Genomic DNA, 15,465 nt, shown 5'->3' on the forward strand with positions numbered 1-15,465 from the left:
GAATCATCCCCAGCAAAGAGCTAGTCCTCAGCAAGCCTCCTGCCACCCCCTGCTTCCCACCGTCATGGAGCTCACAGTGACATTAGCCTGCGCCAGACCAGAGTCCGGAGGCAAATCTGCAAAGGCAAAATCTTGTCCTGGGTTCCCAGAACACATAGGGGTGGCATTCTCTCCTGTGCCTATGCTATCTTCCGCTAGGGTGTTTAAATTTGATTTAATTATCAAATGGATCCTTCAATATTATCCATTAAGTACAAAAGAGTCACAATACCTGCTGTTGTAAAGGGAAAGACTTAAATATTTGTATCGATTCTGATCATTGAAATTGCCTGTTCTTCTTCTCGCTTTGGTTTAATCGATTTACTCTGAGCAGCAGAGGCCTCTCGCACTTGTGTTTTCCAGGGAGAGTCCTTGAGTGTCTGGCGGCTGACAACATGCACCAGCAGTGGCTCCTGCTGGCCGCGTGCTTCTGGGTGATTTTCATGTTCATGGTGGCCAGCAAGTTCATCACGCTGACCTTCAAAGACCCAGACGGTAGGTGTGCCTCCTGCTGCAGGGGCTTGGCTCGCTCATCTCTGCTGCAGTACCGCTCCCAGGTGCACGCATGAGGGACAGCTGCCCCAGGGTCCAAGGACATGCAGAGAAGTGGCAGAGGACAGGGAGGTGGGAAGGGACCGGAGGCTCTTCACAGAAGGTGCTTTCTTTGTGGCTGTAACCAGAGCGGAGAGCAGGACCTCCTCCCAGCCCTGCAGCAGGGCCTCGCAGCAGCGCACACGGCAGGCTCCTGGCGTGGGAATGTCCCCTCCCTGAAGTCAGAGAGACGCAGCATGACTGCTCAGCATGCCTGGGTGTCAGCTGGTGTCCCACATGGGTGGCACACGTGTTTTGAAGGTCACCTTCAGTGCCATGGAAGAAGGGTCATTTAAATATATACCCACCTCTTGGAGGATTTTTCACCCCTTAGTGAGCACTGGCGCTCAGATGAGGGCGTGGTGAGAGCTCCAGACCGTCTTGGACGAGCCGATTCTATGTCTTGTCCTTCTCCTTCGCTTATGTGAGCTTCTGTTTTTTTCCTACAAAACGGACACACTCTACTCAGACAGCCCCCTGGGAGGCGCTTGGTCTGTGAAGCACTGGGTGTGTGCAAGGAGTCCGTGATGGTCTCCTCAGCCCAGGGGACACTCAGAGTTTGCAGCAGCTTCAGCACTGTTGTGTGCCAGCCAGAGTGGCAATCCGTGTTAAAGCTGAGAGCGGCTCATTCCAGAGCCACCTGCAGGACTGTGTCAGCCCTACACTGCTTGAGACCAAGTGGATTCTGGCTTCCAGGAGTGGGGCCCCGTGGAGAGCCACGCACCACGTCAACATCGCCAGGAAATTGAAACAAAGCGCTGCTGAGAACACGAAATACATGTCTTTCATGATTATCCTGAATATTATCTCCCAGGAGGGCAAGCACTGCGGGGCAGGCCATCTGATGAAGCTGTTGGTGTTTTATTTTGTTTGGAAAAGTACGAGTGTCTGTGATATACTTCAGAGAGACTTCCATCAATAATGGTTGAATAAGCTGGGCACATACTGTAGTCCCACTGTAGTCGTGCACCTGTAGTCCCAGCCACTGGGGAGGCCAGGGCTGGAGGATGGCTTGAGCCAGAGAGTTCCTGACCATTCTAGGCAGCAGGCTGTGCTGCCCATAGTGAGGCCCCATCTCGACCAGACCACTCCAGAATAAAAGTGGGAGTTAAATAAACCGTGGGTCCTTGCACTCATGTAATGGTCCCTGGCCAAAGAGCTTTTAAAGGACAGCTTGTTGCCCAGTGGGTCTGATAAACAAGGTGACATTCAGCTGGGAGGTGGCAGGTTTTATGCTCCATATTTTCAGAAAAGTGTGGATGCTCAAGTGGTTTCATGAAGGGGAGCAAACGCTGATGAGGGTAAAAGCCAGGAGGACACAGGGAGGGCTTTGGATTCTGACCTGCAGAGGCGGTCTGTGACTGTCCTCAGTACTGCTTGCCGGAGGCCACCTCTCAGCCTTGAGGCGGTGGGTGGAGGTGATTCCTCTGCACTTTGATGTGGGAGGAGGCTGTGCAGCGTCTCTGGGTGGTCAGAGCCTTGTTGCCCCTTCCCCCACGGTGGCCTCAGTGAGGATGCTGTTGCCCAAAGTGCACTGGAGACCTGGAGGGAGGGACTGGAGGGAGGGACCTCGGTGGTCACATTGCTGAAGTGTGGCCTGCTGCAGCAGCCGAACCCAGCCTACTGTGACTCACTAGGATCTTATCTGGTTGTCCTAGCGTACCTGCTGGATCACGGGGTGGGTGTCCCTTGACTGAGTCTGACTGGAGGCAGTGAGCTCAGCTGCAGAGTCTTGGGTCAGTCAACTTTTTGTCATTGTGACCAAAATACCTGACAAGAACAACTCAGAGGAGGAAAAGCCGATTCAGAGGCTCAGTCCATGGTTGGCCGACTCTGTGGCTCTGGGCCCTTGGCAGAAGGCAGTGGCAGAGGACAGCGGCTCCCTTCATGGCACCTATGGAGCAGAGAGAGGGAGGGGGACAGGGAACATGAGCCCTTCCAGGGCAACCCCTGTTATGCCAGATTCGTGGGACCCCAGTAGACCTCCAGGAGCCGAATCTGATGCAATCACACAAGAGTCTTTATTGCAAGCTCGAGCCTGGACTCACAGCTGTTTCCGACGCAGTGGTCCCAGGGAGTGAGTCCTGGTCCTTTGTTCAGTGAGGTTTTATAGGTTTTGGGGGGATACTCCATGCGTCACAACATCACACAGCAAATCATTCCATACCGCGGGAAAATCAAACAACAACTCTTAACATTGATTAGCACATTCACTGGCGGGAACAAGTTGGGTAGGGGTGATTGGTTAGTACAATAGGGGGATTTGTTTGAACTGATTGGTTTAGGCCATGAGGGGTGTACGTGCTAAACTACATGGTTTCCCAACTTGTCATCAACTACCATAAACTACTGGGGGGTCATCTGGCATCCCAGGTATTTTCCCTGTCTCATGCTGATTGGTGGTTGCTAGGGGGGTTGCTATGGGTCCTCACCTAGCCTAACTGAGTCAGGGACACCTGGAGCCACAGACCTCTCCTGTTATTTGTAGAGAAACAACTCAGCAGGGTGGGTATGTGCTTAGGAGTGCTCTGTGGGTTTTTCTAAGGACAAGGTCACGCCCCCTCCTTGGACAGGCCTTGAGGAGAAGCTGGTTTCTCAAAAATGGAGTCACATCAGTTTCTCACCCCCAGTGACTTCCTCCTCCAGCCACGTCCCACCTGCCCACAGTCACCATTCAAACTAGAATGGGCGCTTAGGTCACAGCTCTCAAGATCTAATCATTTCACCTCTAAACCTTCCCGAAATGAACACAGGAGCTTTGGGGGCACACCTCAGTCCAGTCATAACAGGTCTCTTGCCAATGTGGACGAGGAGGCAGGATCAAGCCCCGAGGGAAGCTCACCACTAATGGCCGTCCAGAGGCCTCCAGGAGCCGGGGGCTGCGGTGCTGTGGGCACCTCCCTCGCTCACCTGCCCCTCGGTTTAGTGAGTGTGGCCTTTGAGCCTTACTGGGCCCTTCTTCAGGGGAGGCAGTCCAACCTGTAGGACACTGAGAGAGGTTTGTCCGCAGTGGCCACGAGGGTGGCTTGTCTGTTGGAGTTTATGTCACCCATGTCACAGGGTTTTGCTTTTCGACCAAGAGCCCCTTGTGAAGAGTCATTCAGAGGGCTGGGGCTGGGGCCCGGCGGAAGAGCGATTGCCTGCCCGTGTGAGGCCCTGCGTTCCATCCTCAGCCCCACAAAAAAATAAATAAACAAAACAAAGGTATTGTGTCCAACTACAACTAAAAAAGTATTTAAAAAAAATTAGAATCATTATGAGGAAATAACTCACTTCTAACAAGGGCGCCTTCGTGGAGAAGTTCCGTTCCCACAAGAAGGGTGGAGAGTCCTTGGTGTCAGTGTTCAGGGGCCTCAGGTAACTCGGGTGTCCCTGGGGCAGCTCCTTCCAGCTCCGTCCTCTGGGAAACCAATCCCTGGTCCAGAATCCCAGTCAGTGGGCGGGCGGGTTTTCCTCTCACCTCCTGTTCTGCAAGACTCCCCTCCACTGGAGCTGGGGAGGGCGGGGAGGGGGGGCTGAGCTGCTGTGTAATGCAACGTTTGCCATTTTTTATGGTAAGGGTTTTTATGTCACCTCAGCGATGGAGTCACAGGGACGTGTGCAGTGGTGGTTTATCCTCAGCAAGCTTCAGTGTTGCCTTGAACCAGGGTCAGTTTGGCTTCATTCTAGGAGGCTCCATCCTGCCCTGTGGGTCCGTGACGGCATAGTGTGCCAGACTCCAAACATGGCACCTGGGCCCCAGTGTGTGCTGCAGACTCTGACCTCTCTCCCGCCGTGCTCCTGTTCCAGTCTGTGGCCTCATCTCAGCCCCTCAGCTTTCTTGTGTGCCACCGAGGCAGAGCCTGTGACTTGTGTTTCTCTGTGCCACCCACGTAGCTCATGCATGGGACGGAGCGGTGAGGTTTGGTGACGGTTAGTCAGCTTTTTGTCACTGTGACCAAAATACCTGACATGAACCACTGAGGGGAGGGGAGGTTTATTTTGGCTCGTGGTTTCAGAGGCTCAGTCCGTGAGTGGCTGGCCCCATTGCTTTGGGTCTGATGAGGCAGAACGTCATGGTGGGAGGGTGTGGAGGAGGCAAGGTGCCCAGCTCACAGCAGCTGAGAAGGAAGGGGCCAGGGACAGACATAGTGCAAGGCCACGCCCCCAGTGACCTGCTCCTCCCTTGGTGCCCCTCCTGTCTTCAGTTGCCAGTAGTCCATTCAGTTTATGGGTTAATCCAGTGATTAGGTCACAGCTCTTACAATCCAGTCTTTCCACCTCTGAACATCGCTGCATTGCCTGATGCAGGACATTTGGAGGGACATTCCTACCTCCAAACTAGAGCAGTGACTGAGTATATCATCAGTGAGGCAGGTTGTGGTTACTTTTTTAAAAAAAACAAAGCAGAACTTTATCTGACAAAACGTCGACATTTTGTAAAACAGCATAATGATGACAACACGGTAAGCCACTGCACAAAGACCCCTGGCCGTTGCCCCGGGATCCGACTCCTCTACCTGAGGGGCAGGGTGAAGAGAGCGACCTCTGTCATCCCAGTGGGGGTGGCGGCATCTGCAAAAAATAGCAGGCTAGCCACAAAGCAACAGAAAAAGAAAAGCAAATATGAACCGGCTGCTGTTTTCATCTGAGTCTAGTTGAGTCGGGTTTGGGCAAGCTGGGGGGTTGGCTGAGCTGGGGGGTTGGCTGAGCTGGGGGGTTGGCTGAGCTAGGGGGTTGGCTGGTGTGGCTGCTGGGAGCCGAGGAGTTCTTCAGCCACCACGATCCATTCCGTGTGCTCTGAGGGTGTGAAGTAGGTTGCGTTTTCAAAAATCCACTGGTGAATCACTTGTTTAGAATTCAGGACTCGTTTCCCCATCCAGAATGTTATGAAGGGAGCTTAGGTTTCTGCAAAACCCCGTGAGCATGTCCGCTCTCACCAGGAACCAGGCTGTGGCGCGAGAGGCTGGACAGACATTGCTCTCAGAGCCCCTGGAGGGCTTTTAGGGGTTCAGGGGCCGATGGCCTCTGTCATTTGTACAGCAGACAGTGCTCTCCATCCTTATTGCAGGTACATAGCCGTACGACAGCTCTGGCTAAGTCTGCATTTTCACTGAAAAAGAGAAGAAAGGAAAAAGGCTTTTAGTGAGGTTCATAAAGATGTGCAGAGAGAGCCGGCTCTGGGGTCCAACCGCCAGGAGGGGGCAGGGGACAGGAACACCGCAACAGGGTGCAGGGGTGGGGGTGGGGGTGGGGGTGTTTTCTTCCTCCTGGTGCAGCGAGGGGAGAAGGAGGGCAGGGAGGAAGCTCATTGTGCTGGATGGAGGGGCTTGGGGCCTGCAGGCACAGCAGTACCTACCAAAGGCAAAGCGTGGTTCTCAGTGACAAAAAAGGAGTAGACCTTGAACCTTTTTTTAAAGTGAAACATCCTTTTGTGTAATCAGCTTTTTAATTTTTATTTAACATCTACTTTTTCTAATTTGAAGGCTTTGAAAAATTTTGAAACTACCTTTTTCTTTATTTGCAGAACACCAAAGATTATAATCAAATTCTACCCCAAAGGTTTCTGCAAAACCTATTGTTATAAATTATTAGTTTGGACAAGCACTTTATAAGATTCCTCTATCTCAATTTGAGTACCACAGCTTCATAAACTGATGTGAAAGCTGATTGTTTTTGTTTTGTTGGTTAATTTTTTTTTTTTATCTGGAGATCATTGTGGAGGTACACACAGTTGTAAGAAATAACACAGAGAAGCCAGGCATGGTGGTGGCACACGCCTGTCATCTCAGTGACTCAGGAGGCTGAGTCAGGAGGATCACAAGTTTGAGGCCAGCCTCAGCAACTTGACAAGACCCTAAGCAATTTAGTGAGACCCTATTTCAAAAAAGGGGGATGGGCCAGGGATGTATCTCAGCAGTAGAGCACCCCTGAATTCCCTCCTGGGACCCCTGTTCGGTCTCGTCGATCTGTAATCCTGTTTCTTGGTGACAAGAAATCTCAACCTATCTGTCTTCCAGGGTACAGCGCCAAACAGGAGTTTCTGTTCCTGACAACTGTGCCAGAAGCCGGGAAGTCGCGAGAAGAGAAGCACTTTGCCGAGGATCCGAAGGTGGGCATGAGCCGGGGGCCTGGGCAGAAGTGCTGAGCATCGGGGAGTCTGGTCGTGGTAGAGCCACCAGGGAGGAGTGGGAGCCAGGGAACAGGTGGAACTTGTGTCATCCCATGTCCTACTGTAGGGTGTTCTAGAAGGCCTGTGTCCCGGGAGGATGGACTGTTACAACCTCCCCTTGAGTGGACTGCCTGGAAACTCGTGCATTTTAAAAGAGAACACAGGAGCATCTGGGCCCTCTGAATATGTCTGATTGGAGGAACCATCTGCTCTGAGATCCTGGGAAGAAGCTCTGTTAGCCGCAAGGGAAGATAGAGAGGCAGCAGCAGATGCGTTCCAGAGTGCTTAGAATCGGGGCCACAGCTGGAGGGGGCCCATGGAGCGGTTCTGGGAACTGGGCCCACTGTCTCAGCAGCGTCTGGGGCAGACACACCACCGCGACGCGAGCAGTGGGGACAAGTTCTGAGAACACCTGTGTGTCCTGCCTGTCTCCTCTGCCCTCTTCAGCTGGGCCTTTCCGGGCGTCTCCCTGAGACCCTGAGCTGCCCCTGAGCACTGGGTCCAGACTGAGCCAGGAGTTCTGGAACGACTCTGCCCACCGTGCACAGAGCCAAGGCTGGATCCAGTGGAGGCCTCTCGGGTTAGGAGGGGTTCTCGGGCTCTGGAACAGCTTCAAGGGGTGTGGGCCCTTGCCAGGCACTTGAGCCTTTTTTGTTTCTCTGAATCACCCCTCTCTTGAGAAGGGAAGTCCCAGGAACCAAGTCTCTTCTCCTGGCCACCTGGGCTGATTCATCCCAGGGACTTAGCAGGGCGGTGAGGGCCTGGGAGGGGGCTGGAAGGAGGGGTTGCCACCCATGGAAAGGGAACCGGCCTGTTCACCTGCAGATCAAGGAGCCTGTGCCAGTTGGGTAGAAGGAAATAGCACCTTATTTTCCACTAAGCATCTGTATATATTCAGAGGATTAGGTTGGCTTGCTTCAGGAAATCTGATGTTCGCTCAGGAACAAATGAAATCGTAGAAAAGAAAAGGGCCTGTGGATGGGCAGAGAAGGCCCCGCTGGCTCATGCTGGGCCCTGCTGTCGCTCCGACCCTCCCCCCCATGAGCCCTGGTACCTGTTCTGTTCCTCCACGCACAGCCCACCGGGAGGATGCCTCCGGCTGCCCCTCTGGTCTATATGGAGCGCCTGGAGCTCATCAGGAACGTCTGCCGGGACGAGGCCCTGAGGAACCTCTCGCACACTGCGGTCTCCAAGTTTGTCCTGGACCGCATATTTGTCTGCGACAAGCACAAGATTCTTTTCTGCCAGACCCCCAAGGTGGGCAACACCCAGTGGAAGAAAGTGCTGATCGTGCTCAATGGTGCGTCCACCGTGACATCAGGGTTTGCCTGGGGAAGGGTCCCAGTAGCTGGGCAGGGGAGAGGGGTCAAAGGAGGGAGTGGTTTCTCCTGAAAAGACCGACAGCCTTCCAGATGGTTCTCTGTTATCCCTTTTTTCCCTGTTGGTGCCGTACTTTGGGAGTTGGGAGGGTTAATTATGCAGCAAGTGTCTACCCCTGAGCTCCACCCCGACCCTGGGTGGGCTCATTGTGGATGGTGAACATTTTCAAAGGCACATAGCCAACGACAGGGTCTCCTGGTTTTCCCAGTGGAACCCCCACCTCAGGCAGCTTGACCAACCCGCTGATATTGATGCATTTAAAGTCACATGCTGAGTGTGTCAAGGCCACCACACTCTGAGGTCACCAGGAGGCTGCACAGTGCCTCTCTCTAGTGAGAAGGGCCCACACCCCAGATCCTGGGAGGAGAGAACCCTGCATGAATCTGGGGCCTGTTCACCTGCAGGTCAAGGAGCCTGTGCCAGTTGGGTAGAAGGAAATAGCACCTTATTTTCCACTAAGCATCTGTATGTATTCAGAGGATTAGGTTGGCTTGCTTCAGGAAATCTGATGTTCACTCAGGAACAAATGAATCATAGAAAAGAGAGTTCATATCCTGTAGTTAGGCTTACTCTCTGCTTCAGACAGCAGGTTCATTTGTTTGTTAAAGTCCAATTAAGTCTGAGCTGATCCAAGATAATCATGGACGCTGTCTGTTAAGTTCAGCTTGAAAAGGGACTTCTTTCCAACCACTAGCAGTGGACTCCTGGTCAGGAATCAGACCCCGGGCGCTGCAGGCAGGTCTTGGGGTTCCATGTCCTCCTGCCCGCGGCTCCCTGGGCTGCTCTCAGAGGTGCTGGTCAGTGTTGGCTGACATTTGCCTCCTCACAGGGTGGTTGGGGAAGAAGAGGGTGACTCATCGTTCTCTGGCACTATGTCAGGATGTTCCGAATCAGAGAACAAGGTTAGAAAGCAAGTTGAAAGCAAGGAGTATACCAAAAAGCCCACAGTCAGCCACGGCAGTGTTCAGCATCTCCAAAGACGTGCCCACTTCAAGGGCAGAACAGGAGTGGCCATGGGGGGGGTGTATATCAAAACACCACCAGAATCCCAGCGGCTCTGGAGGCCGAGGCAGGAGGATCGAGAGTTCAAAGCCAGCCCCCGCAAAAGCAAGGCACCAAGCAACTCAGTGAGACCCTGTCTCTAAATAAAATACAAGATAGGGCTGGGGGTGTGGCTCAGTGGTCGAGTGCCCCTGAGTTCAACCCCTGGTACCAAAACAAACAACAACAAAAACAACCACCAGCACCCCAGCAATATGTGTGATTTCTAGGTTCTCATGTATTAGCTAAAGATTAGCTTAAATTAAACATGGAAAAAGTAAAAAGCACCACCCTTGACCTCGACACCTAGTCACAGTCAGTTTGATGAGAACAAAATTAAATTGCTTTTGAGAGGACATTTACTACCCAGCTCAGCTCGTTGTTGATTAAGAGGCTTCACCTGGAAATCTTCATCTTGTTTGTTAAAACAAACAAACAAAAAACATGGGCTTATATAATCTCTAAGTTTCTTAAAAAATGAAAACAAACAAGACAGAGGGAAAAGCTGGAGAGGCCCACAGGTAACCTAGTAAACTACAGGTGGTTGGGGTGGCTGTCCTTAAGGTCCCAACAGGGACGGGGTGAGTGGGCCTAGGAGCAGACCACAGAGCTGGTTCTGTCATCCCACTTCTATACATTTTTCTTTTCTTTTTTTGACAGTGAGGTCTCACTGCATTAGGCTGGATGGCCTTGAACTCAGCCTCCCAGGTAGTTAGGATCGTGGGCATGCACCACTGCACCAGCTCTACGGTGCCCTTAGCGGTTGCTCCTCTTGGTCATTTCCTAGCCAGCCAGCCCGGGCGGCACAGAGTCCTAGACTGGGGCACAGAGTCCTGGACTCAGTATTCTGGGATGAATGAGTTAGCAGGCAGGGACACTGTGGGCCCTGCTTAGATGGAGGCCACAAGAGTCTTCCCTGCCAGGACTTGGAGCTCCACCTGACAGGGTTAGCCCAAGTTCAGTGTGAAGGTTTGCAGGGGCATGGCTAGGCATGGAGTCCTGAGGTGAAGAGGGTCATCTTGAGGCCACCAACACGCCTTCTCTCGTCTCCTAGGAGCGTTTCCTTCCATCGAAGAGATTCCCGAAAACGTCGTTCACGACCATGAGAAGAACGGCCTCCCTCGTCTCTCCTCCTTCAGCAAAGTGGGAATTGAGAAGCGGTGAGAGCATGGTGGGGCGGGGGTTGGGAGCCTGTGAAGAAAGTCTGCTAGAATCCAGCTCAGGTTGCACTTGCTGTATTCCAGATCACACCCCAGGGACCACGGGGACCACGGGGACCACAGGGTGCGGGCTGTGCTGGGACCAGCAGCCGGGCGTCGGTCTGCCCCTTCTGGGTGCAAACCCACCTGTTACCTCCTGAGCACTCACCCCCCCGGGGCTTCTGGGGGAGACTCAGAAGTCAAGGCAGGCCAACTGGGGCAGACAGTCTCTGCAAGTAGTAGGCACTCCATTCTTGCAGTGTCGACCTTGATGCAGGATTGCTGTCATGCTCTCCACAGCCCCAGGCCTCAGGGCAGCCGTGTCCAGCGGCCCACCCAGGCTGGAGTGTGCATTTTCTCCCACCCCGGCTTTGCTCTGATTTTTCTCTCCCCTGACAATGTTGAATTGCATCCTGAAGGCCAGGCCCGTCGGTTATCCCTGGCTCACTCAGAGTTCCTGCCTTGATAGTTTTCTGTCCAAGAACAAAATTGTTAAAGATTCTTGGAATTTTGAGTTATTCAGTAAAATAAAGCGTTGATGAAATAGAGTTTTCACAGACTCCCAGGAACGAGTACTGTCGACTTTTCTGAGCCTCTGTTTTCTCATCTGTAAAAATGGGTTGAGAATAGGAATCAACGCACAAAATCTTGCAGTGGATTAAGGAAGAGATGCATGGAATGCATTCGGGGCCGGGCTTGGCCTGGTGAGAGTTCAGCTGTGGGAGCTGCCCCATTTGCTCTTCGCTCTCCCACCCCCTCAGCCATAGGCTCCAGGAGCATGCAGTTAACTTCCTGTTTTCATTTTGTTTTTCTTAGATTGAAAACATACTTCAAGTTTTTTATTGTAAGAGATCCCTTCGAGAGACTCATTTCTGCATTTAAGGACAAGTTTGTTCATAATCCCCGTTTTGAGCCTTGGTACAGGCACGAGATTGCCCCTGGCATCATCAGGAAATACAGAAAGAACCGGACAGAGACCCGGGGGATCCAGTTTGAAGATTTCGTGCGCTATCTGGGTGATCCAAACCACAGATGGCTGGACCTTCAGTTTGGGGACCATATCATTCACTGGGTGACGTATGTCGAACTCTGTGCACCTTGTGAGATAAAGTACAGTGTGATTGGACACCACGAGACCCTGGAGGAGGATGCCCCGTACATCCTGAGAGAGGCCGGCATAGACCACCTGGTGTCCTACCCCACCATCCCACCGGGCATCACCGTGTATAACAGAACCAAGGTGGAGCGCTACTTTCTGGGCATCAGCAAACGAGATATCCGGCGCCTGTATGCACGTTTTGAAGGGGACTTTAAGCTCTTTGGGTACCAGAAACCAGATTTTTTGCTAAACTAATGTTTAGGACCCATGAATCCAGATATCTCTGTTAGACTGGGGGCTAGCCAGGTAGAGGTCTGAGCACAGAAATGACACTTTCTCCATGACACCTCTCCTTAAGACTCCTGAGGCCTCCCCTGATCCCGAGGGCCTCTCCCCCACCTGTTATCAGGAAGCCGCTGGCCTCACCTTGGAGAGGAGTGGAGACATCTGCAGGAGGAGATGTGACAGCATTCGGAGCCATCGCCCTCAGTTGTTGAGTTGGCAGGCACAGCCGAGGCCCTCCTGGCCGCCAGGGTGGTCTTGCCTGTCATCAATGGATTGCAAAAATGGTACCTGGCACTTTTAGGAGGGGTGGAGAAGCTGAGGTGCTGCAGAAGCTGCCCAGGCCGGGCAGGATCAAATCTGAGTCATAAGATGACACCTCTGGCCTTCACCTTGGTGTTGCTATAACAGATGGTCCTTTCTGGGACAACTGAGTCCCTGTGACATTCAGTGATGACCCCAGAGCAGGGCCAACCGTCTGTCTTTCAGAACCCATGCCTGTGCAAGGCAGGTCCGTGTGTCTGGACCGCTGCCTGCCAATCGCCTATCCCATCTAGCACCAGAGGTAAAATTTTGGAAAGTGATTGGAGGAGAGGTTCTTACCACCCCGGAAAGAGGACACCTTGGGGGGGCTTAAAAGGAATGTGGCACAGGAAAGGAGGAGCAGGCCAGGCTGCGGACTGATTTGGGGACCTCCATTCCGCCTGACTGACACGTGTCCCATCTGGGTGGGCGACAGGAGATTCTCCACCCAGCTCTCCCAGGGCCTCACCTTCCCCAGAGCGCGGAACAGACTAAACAGTTTTAGTCTGGAGGAAGCCAAACAGAATTCAGTGCAGCTTCCACATTCAGTGCCCTTTCATCTCAGCAAAGCGGCCACCACCAGACCCATGTCTGCTGATGCCACCATCCTGGACTAACTGGCCGGAAGTGAGGTCATCAAGTTCACCAGCAATAAAATCCGACGCCAAGGCAGCGTCCAGGCACAGAGAGAGCCCCCACGAGGAGCACGCCACAGCCACCACGAGGGCCGTGTAGAACCCGGGAGCCCAGCCGGGAGGGGTGATCCAGGCTTTTCTCAAAGGCAGCCTCAGCCCCCCCTTTTCTCAAAACTGCTTCCTGGATTTATAAATGTGAAAGTAAAATGATATTTAAAATATGTGCCAAACCTGATCCTTGCTGCAGTTCCGGGGGAAGGGGCACCAGGGCTGCGTGTGACCCTGAGGCTTGGCGACCTGGACGGGTGTGCGTGGCCTGCTGGGGCCGGGATCGTGGATGGGAAGTGAGGCTTGGCCCTTCACCCTCGACGGACACACCAAGGATGTAACCTTGAGTTATTTTTCTATGAGATTTCTGCTGTGTCTTGTTAAAATCCTTTCAGACTCAATGAGCTGAAGAGTAACAGTGTGAATCATGTATGTGAATTTAAGGCCTTAAAGTTAGTCCTAATTAAAATAGCCTTTTCTCTCAGAAAGCAAAGATTGGACGCCTGGTTTTTCTTTTCTTTTACTTTTTTTAAATCTCCCTCTGGCATTTGAGTCATTTTCCAAGGATATTTTTCCAAACAAGTAGAGATTGCTATCAAAACATCTCCTGGACATCTCAGTATGTCTGGGACAGTCCACCTCCACCCACTGTGGCTCCTGACCCCACACCTGGCCCCTGGAATGATGCAGCCCTCACCCCTCCACCAAGGTCCTGCAACCCCCTTCTGGTCTTGCCCTAAAGCAGGTGGTTCTCCCACCGTCTCACTCCTAGGCACCACCCCATGTGCTTCCCATGGTGCTGCTCTGATGGAGATTCACTGTCAATCAAACCAGGCCTCATGCTCCCCAGTGGGTCTCTCCCACGTGGACTGGCACTAGGTCTTATGGTTCAAGAATGATTCTTTTGGGTTTGATGTTCCAGTTCCCCTGGGGCAGCAGACCCTCCTTCCAGACCCACCGGGGTAGCCAAGTCACCCACATAGCTCCACGTGGTGGCTTGCCCTTGGGCTTGTACTTCCCGGTCAGCTCCAGCACTGCCCCTGTGGGTCTGCCAGGCCGTGGTCCCACCCTGTGAAGCAGGTGGAGGGGCCTCAGCCTCTGGCAGGTGCATTCTGTGCCTGTAATAAGAGAAGCAGGGGTTTTATTGTTGTTGTTTACTTTTTCGGGGGTACTGGGGATTGAACTCGGGGGTACTCGACCACTGAGTCACATCCCCGGCCCTATTTTTTTTTTATTTAGAGATGGTCTCACCGAGTCGCTTAGTGCCTCACTTTTGCTGAGGCTGGCTTTGAACTCCCGATCCTCCTGTCTCAGCCTCCAAGCTGCTGGGATGACAGGTGTGTGCCCAGCAGAGTAGCAGTTTTGATGAGCTCTGAATGGCCTTTGGAATTCTTCCTCCCTTTCTCAAGGAATAATGAATGTTGGAAGCCTTCATTGCCTCTCGTTTAGTCTCCTTTAACTCTGGTTCCCATGGACATGGCCCATCAGGACCCCGGTTCACATCTGATGGCCACAACCTTGGTGTTCTCATTCAGCCGTGAAGTCCTTTCTCTCTCCTCACATTTAACTGTTGAGCTGCCTGTCAACTTGCAGTGTGGTTACTTCCTGTTAAAGCCATCATCCCCTGAGAATATCCTAAGCTGAAAATGCATCTGGTTCACAAAACACACCCAGCGTCACAGCAATAGCCTACGACGTAGACTGCTGGTTGTTTGCCCTGTGGTCTTGTGGCTGGCTGGCAGCTGTGGCCACTGCCAGCATCACATTGGTAGCCTAGGAAAGGATCAAAGTTCAAAGTATGGTTTCTACTAAACGCACGTCACCTTCGCACCATTGTAAGGTCAAAAGAATTGCAAGCATGTTGGGGACCTTCTGAGTTGGTCACCAGGAGGAACCAACCCAGTCCTCTGACACTTTGCCTAGGAATCTCCTTAGCTACATACTCAGCTTCTTCACTTGCAAAACTCAAGAGCACAAACAGATCATCAGAGTTATTTAGTGCTTTATAACAATGATTTGCCTTTCCTGTTTCCGGTAACGTGAGCCTCGCTTCTGCCTGAGACCTGCCCAGAGTGGCCTTTCCCCCAATCTTTTCACCAATATTCATCTGTTCCTCATGATGTGTCTTCTAAGGAGACAGAAGTGGCCTCCACAGCTCTCCTTTCTTTTGGAGTCCTCACTTGAATCACCTTTGGTATCTGTAGTTCTAGCACATTCCCCCAAACTCCAGCCTGTACTCACTTTTTTCAAAGCTGTTCCCATATTTTTGGGTGTTATGGGAGCATCCTATTTCTCGTTTGGACTACCATAATAAAATACCCATTTTGATTATGTAGACTTAACAAAGGAGGTTCATTTCTCATGGTTGTAGAGGATGGAAATCAATTTTAGGAGGACACAAACAGTCACACTGTAGTTCACAGGAGAGGGGCTCCATTTATTACTGTAGCTTCCATGCCTGAAAACAGAAGGTGCTCCATAAATGCTGAACTGGCTTGGTATGGTGGTACCTCTGCATGGACGTTCGTGGAGCCCCTTGGTCAACCTCTGGTGCCCTGTGGCATTGCTGCAGCAACGACAGATTTCCCTCGTCCCTTCCCCACTGCCAGGATTCAACCAGGGAGTATGTTACAAACTGAAACTGCTCCTACCTCCACCTCCCCCTGAGAGCTCACGGCTGGCTTTATTTCCTACCAT

The 15,465-nt window shown here is 52.4% G+C and overlaps 1 protein-coding gene across 1 annotated transcript; it reads left to right on the top strand.

Annotated features, from left to right (window-relative positions):
• The first annotated feature begins 200 nt into the window (after positions 1-200).
• Chst10 (carbohydrate sulfotransferase 10) lies at positions 201-13,261 on the top strand. The gene is made up of 5 exons (XM_034637291.2): positions 201-534; positions 6,630-6,721; positions 7,859-8,081; positions 10,257-10,362; positions 11,218-13,261. The coding sequence occupies exons 1-5, from the start codon at positions 435-437 to the stop codon at positions 11,753-11,755; spliced, it is 1,059 nt and encodes a 352-aa protein (XP_034493182.2). The 5' UTR covers positions 201-434; the 3' UTR covers positions 11,756-13,261.
• The last annotated feature ends 2,204 nt before the right edge of the window (positions 13,262-15,465 follow it).

The sequence above is a fragment of the Marmota flaviventris genome, chromosome 14, assembly GCF_047511675.1.
Source record: "Marmota flaviventris isolate mMarFla1 chromosome 14, mMarFla1.hap1, whole genome shotgun sequence".
Classification (NCBI taxonomy): Eukaryota; Metazoa; Chordata; class Mammalia; order Rodentia; family Sciuridae; genus Marmota; species Marmota flaviventris.

Excerpts from the sequence above, each read along its gene's own strand:
- Chst10 (XM_034637291.2), top strand. The coding sequence starts at position 435 with ATGCACCAGCAGTGGCTCCTGCTGGCCGCGTGCTTCTGGGTGATTTTC. Across the intron at positions 8,082-10,256 it reads AGTGCTGATCGTGCTCAATG|GAGCGTTTCCTTCCATCGAA; the intron begins GTGCGTCCACCG and ends CTCGTCTCCTAG. Across the intron at positions 10,363-11,217 it reads AAAGTGGGAATTGAGAAGCG|ATTGAAAACATACTTCAAGT; the intron begins GTGAGAGCATGG and ends TGTTTTTCTTAG.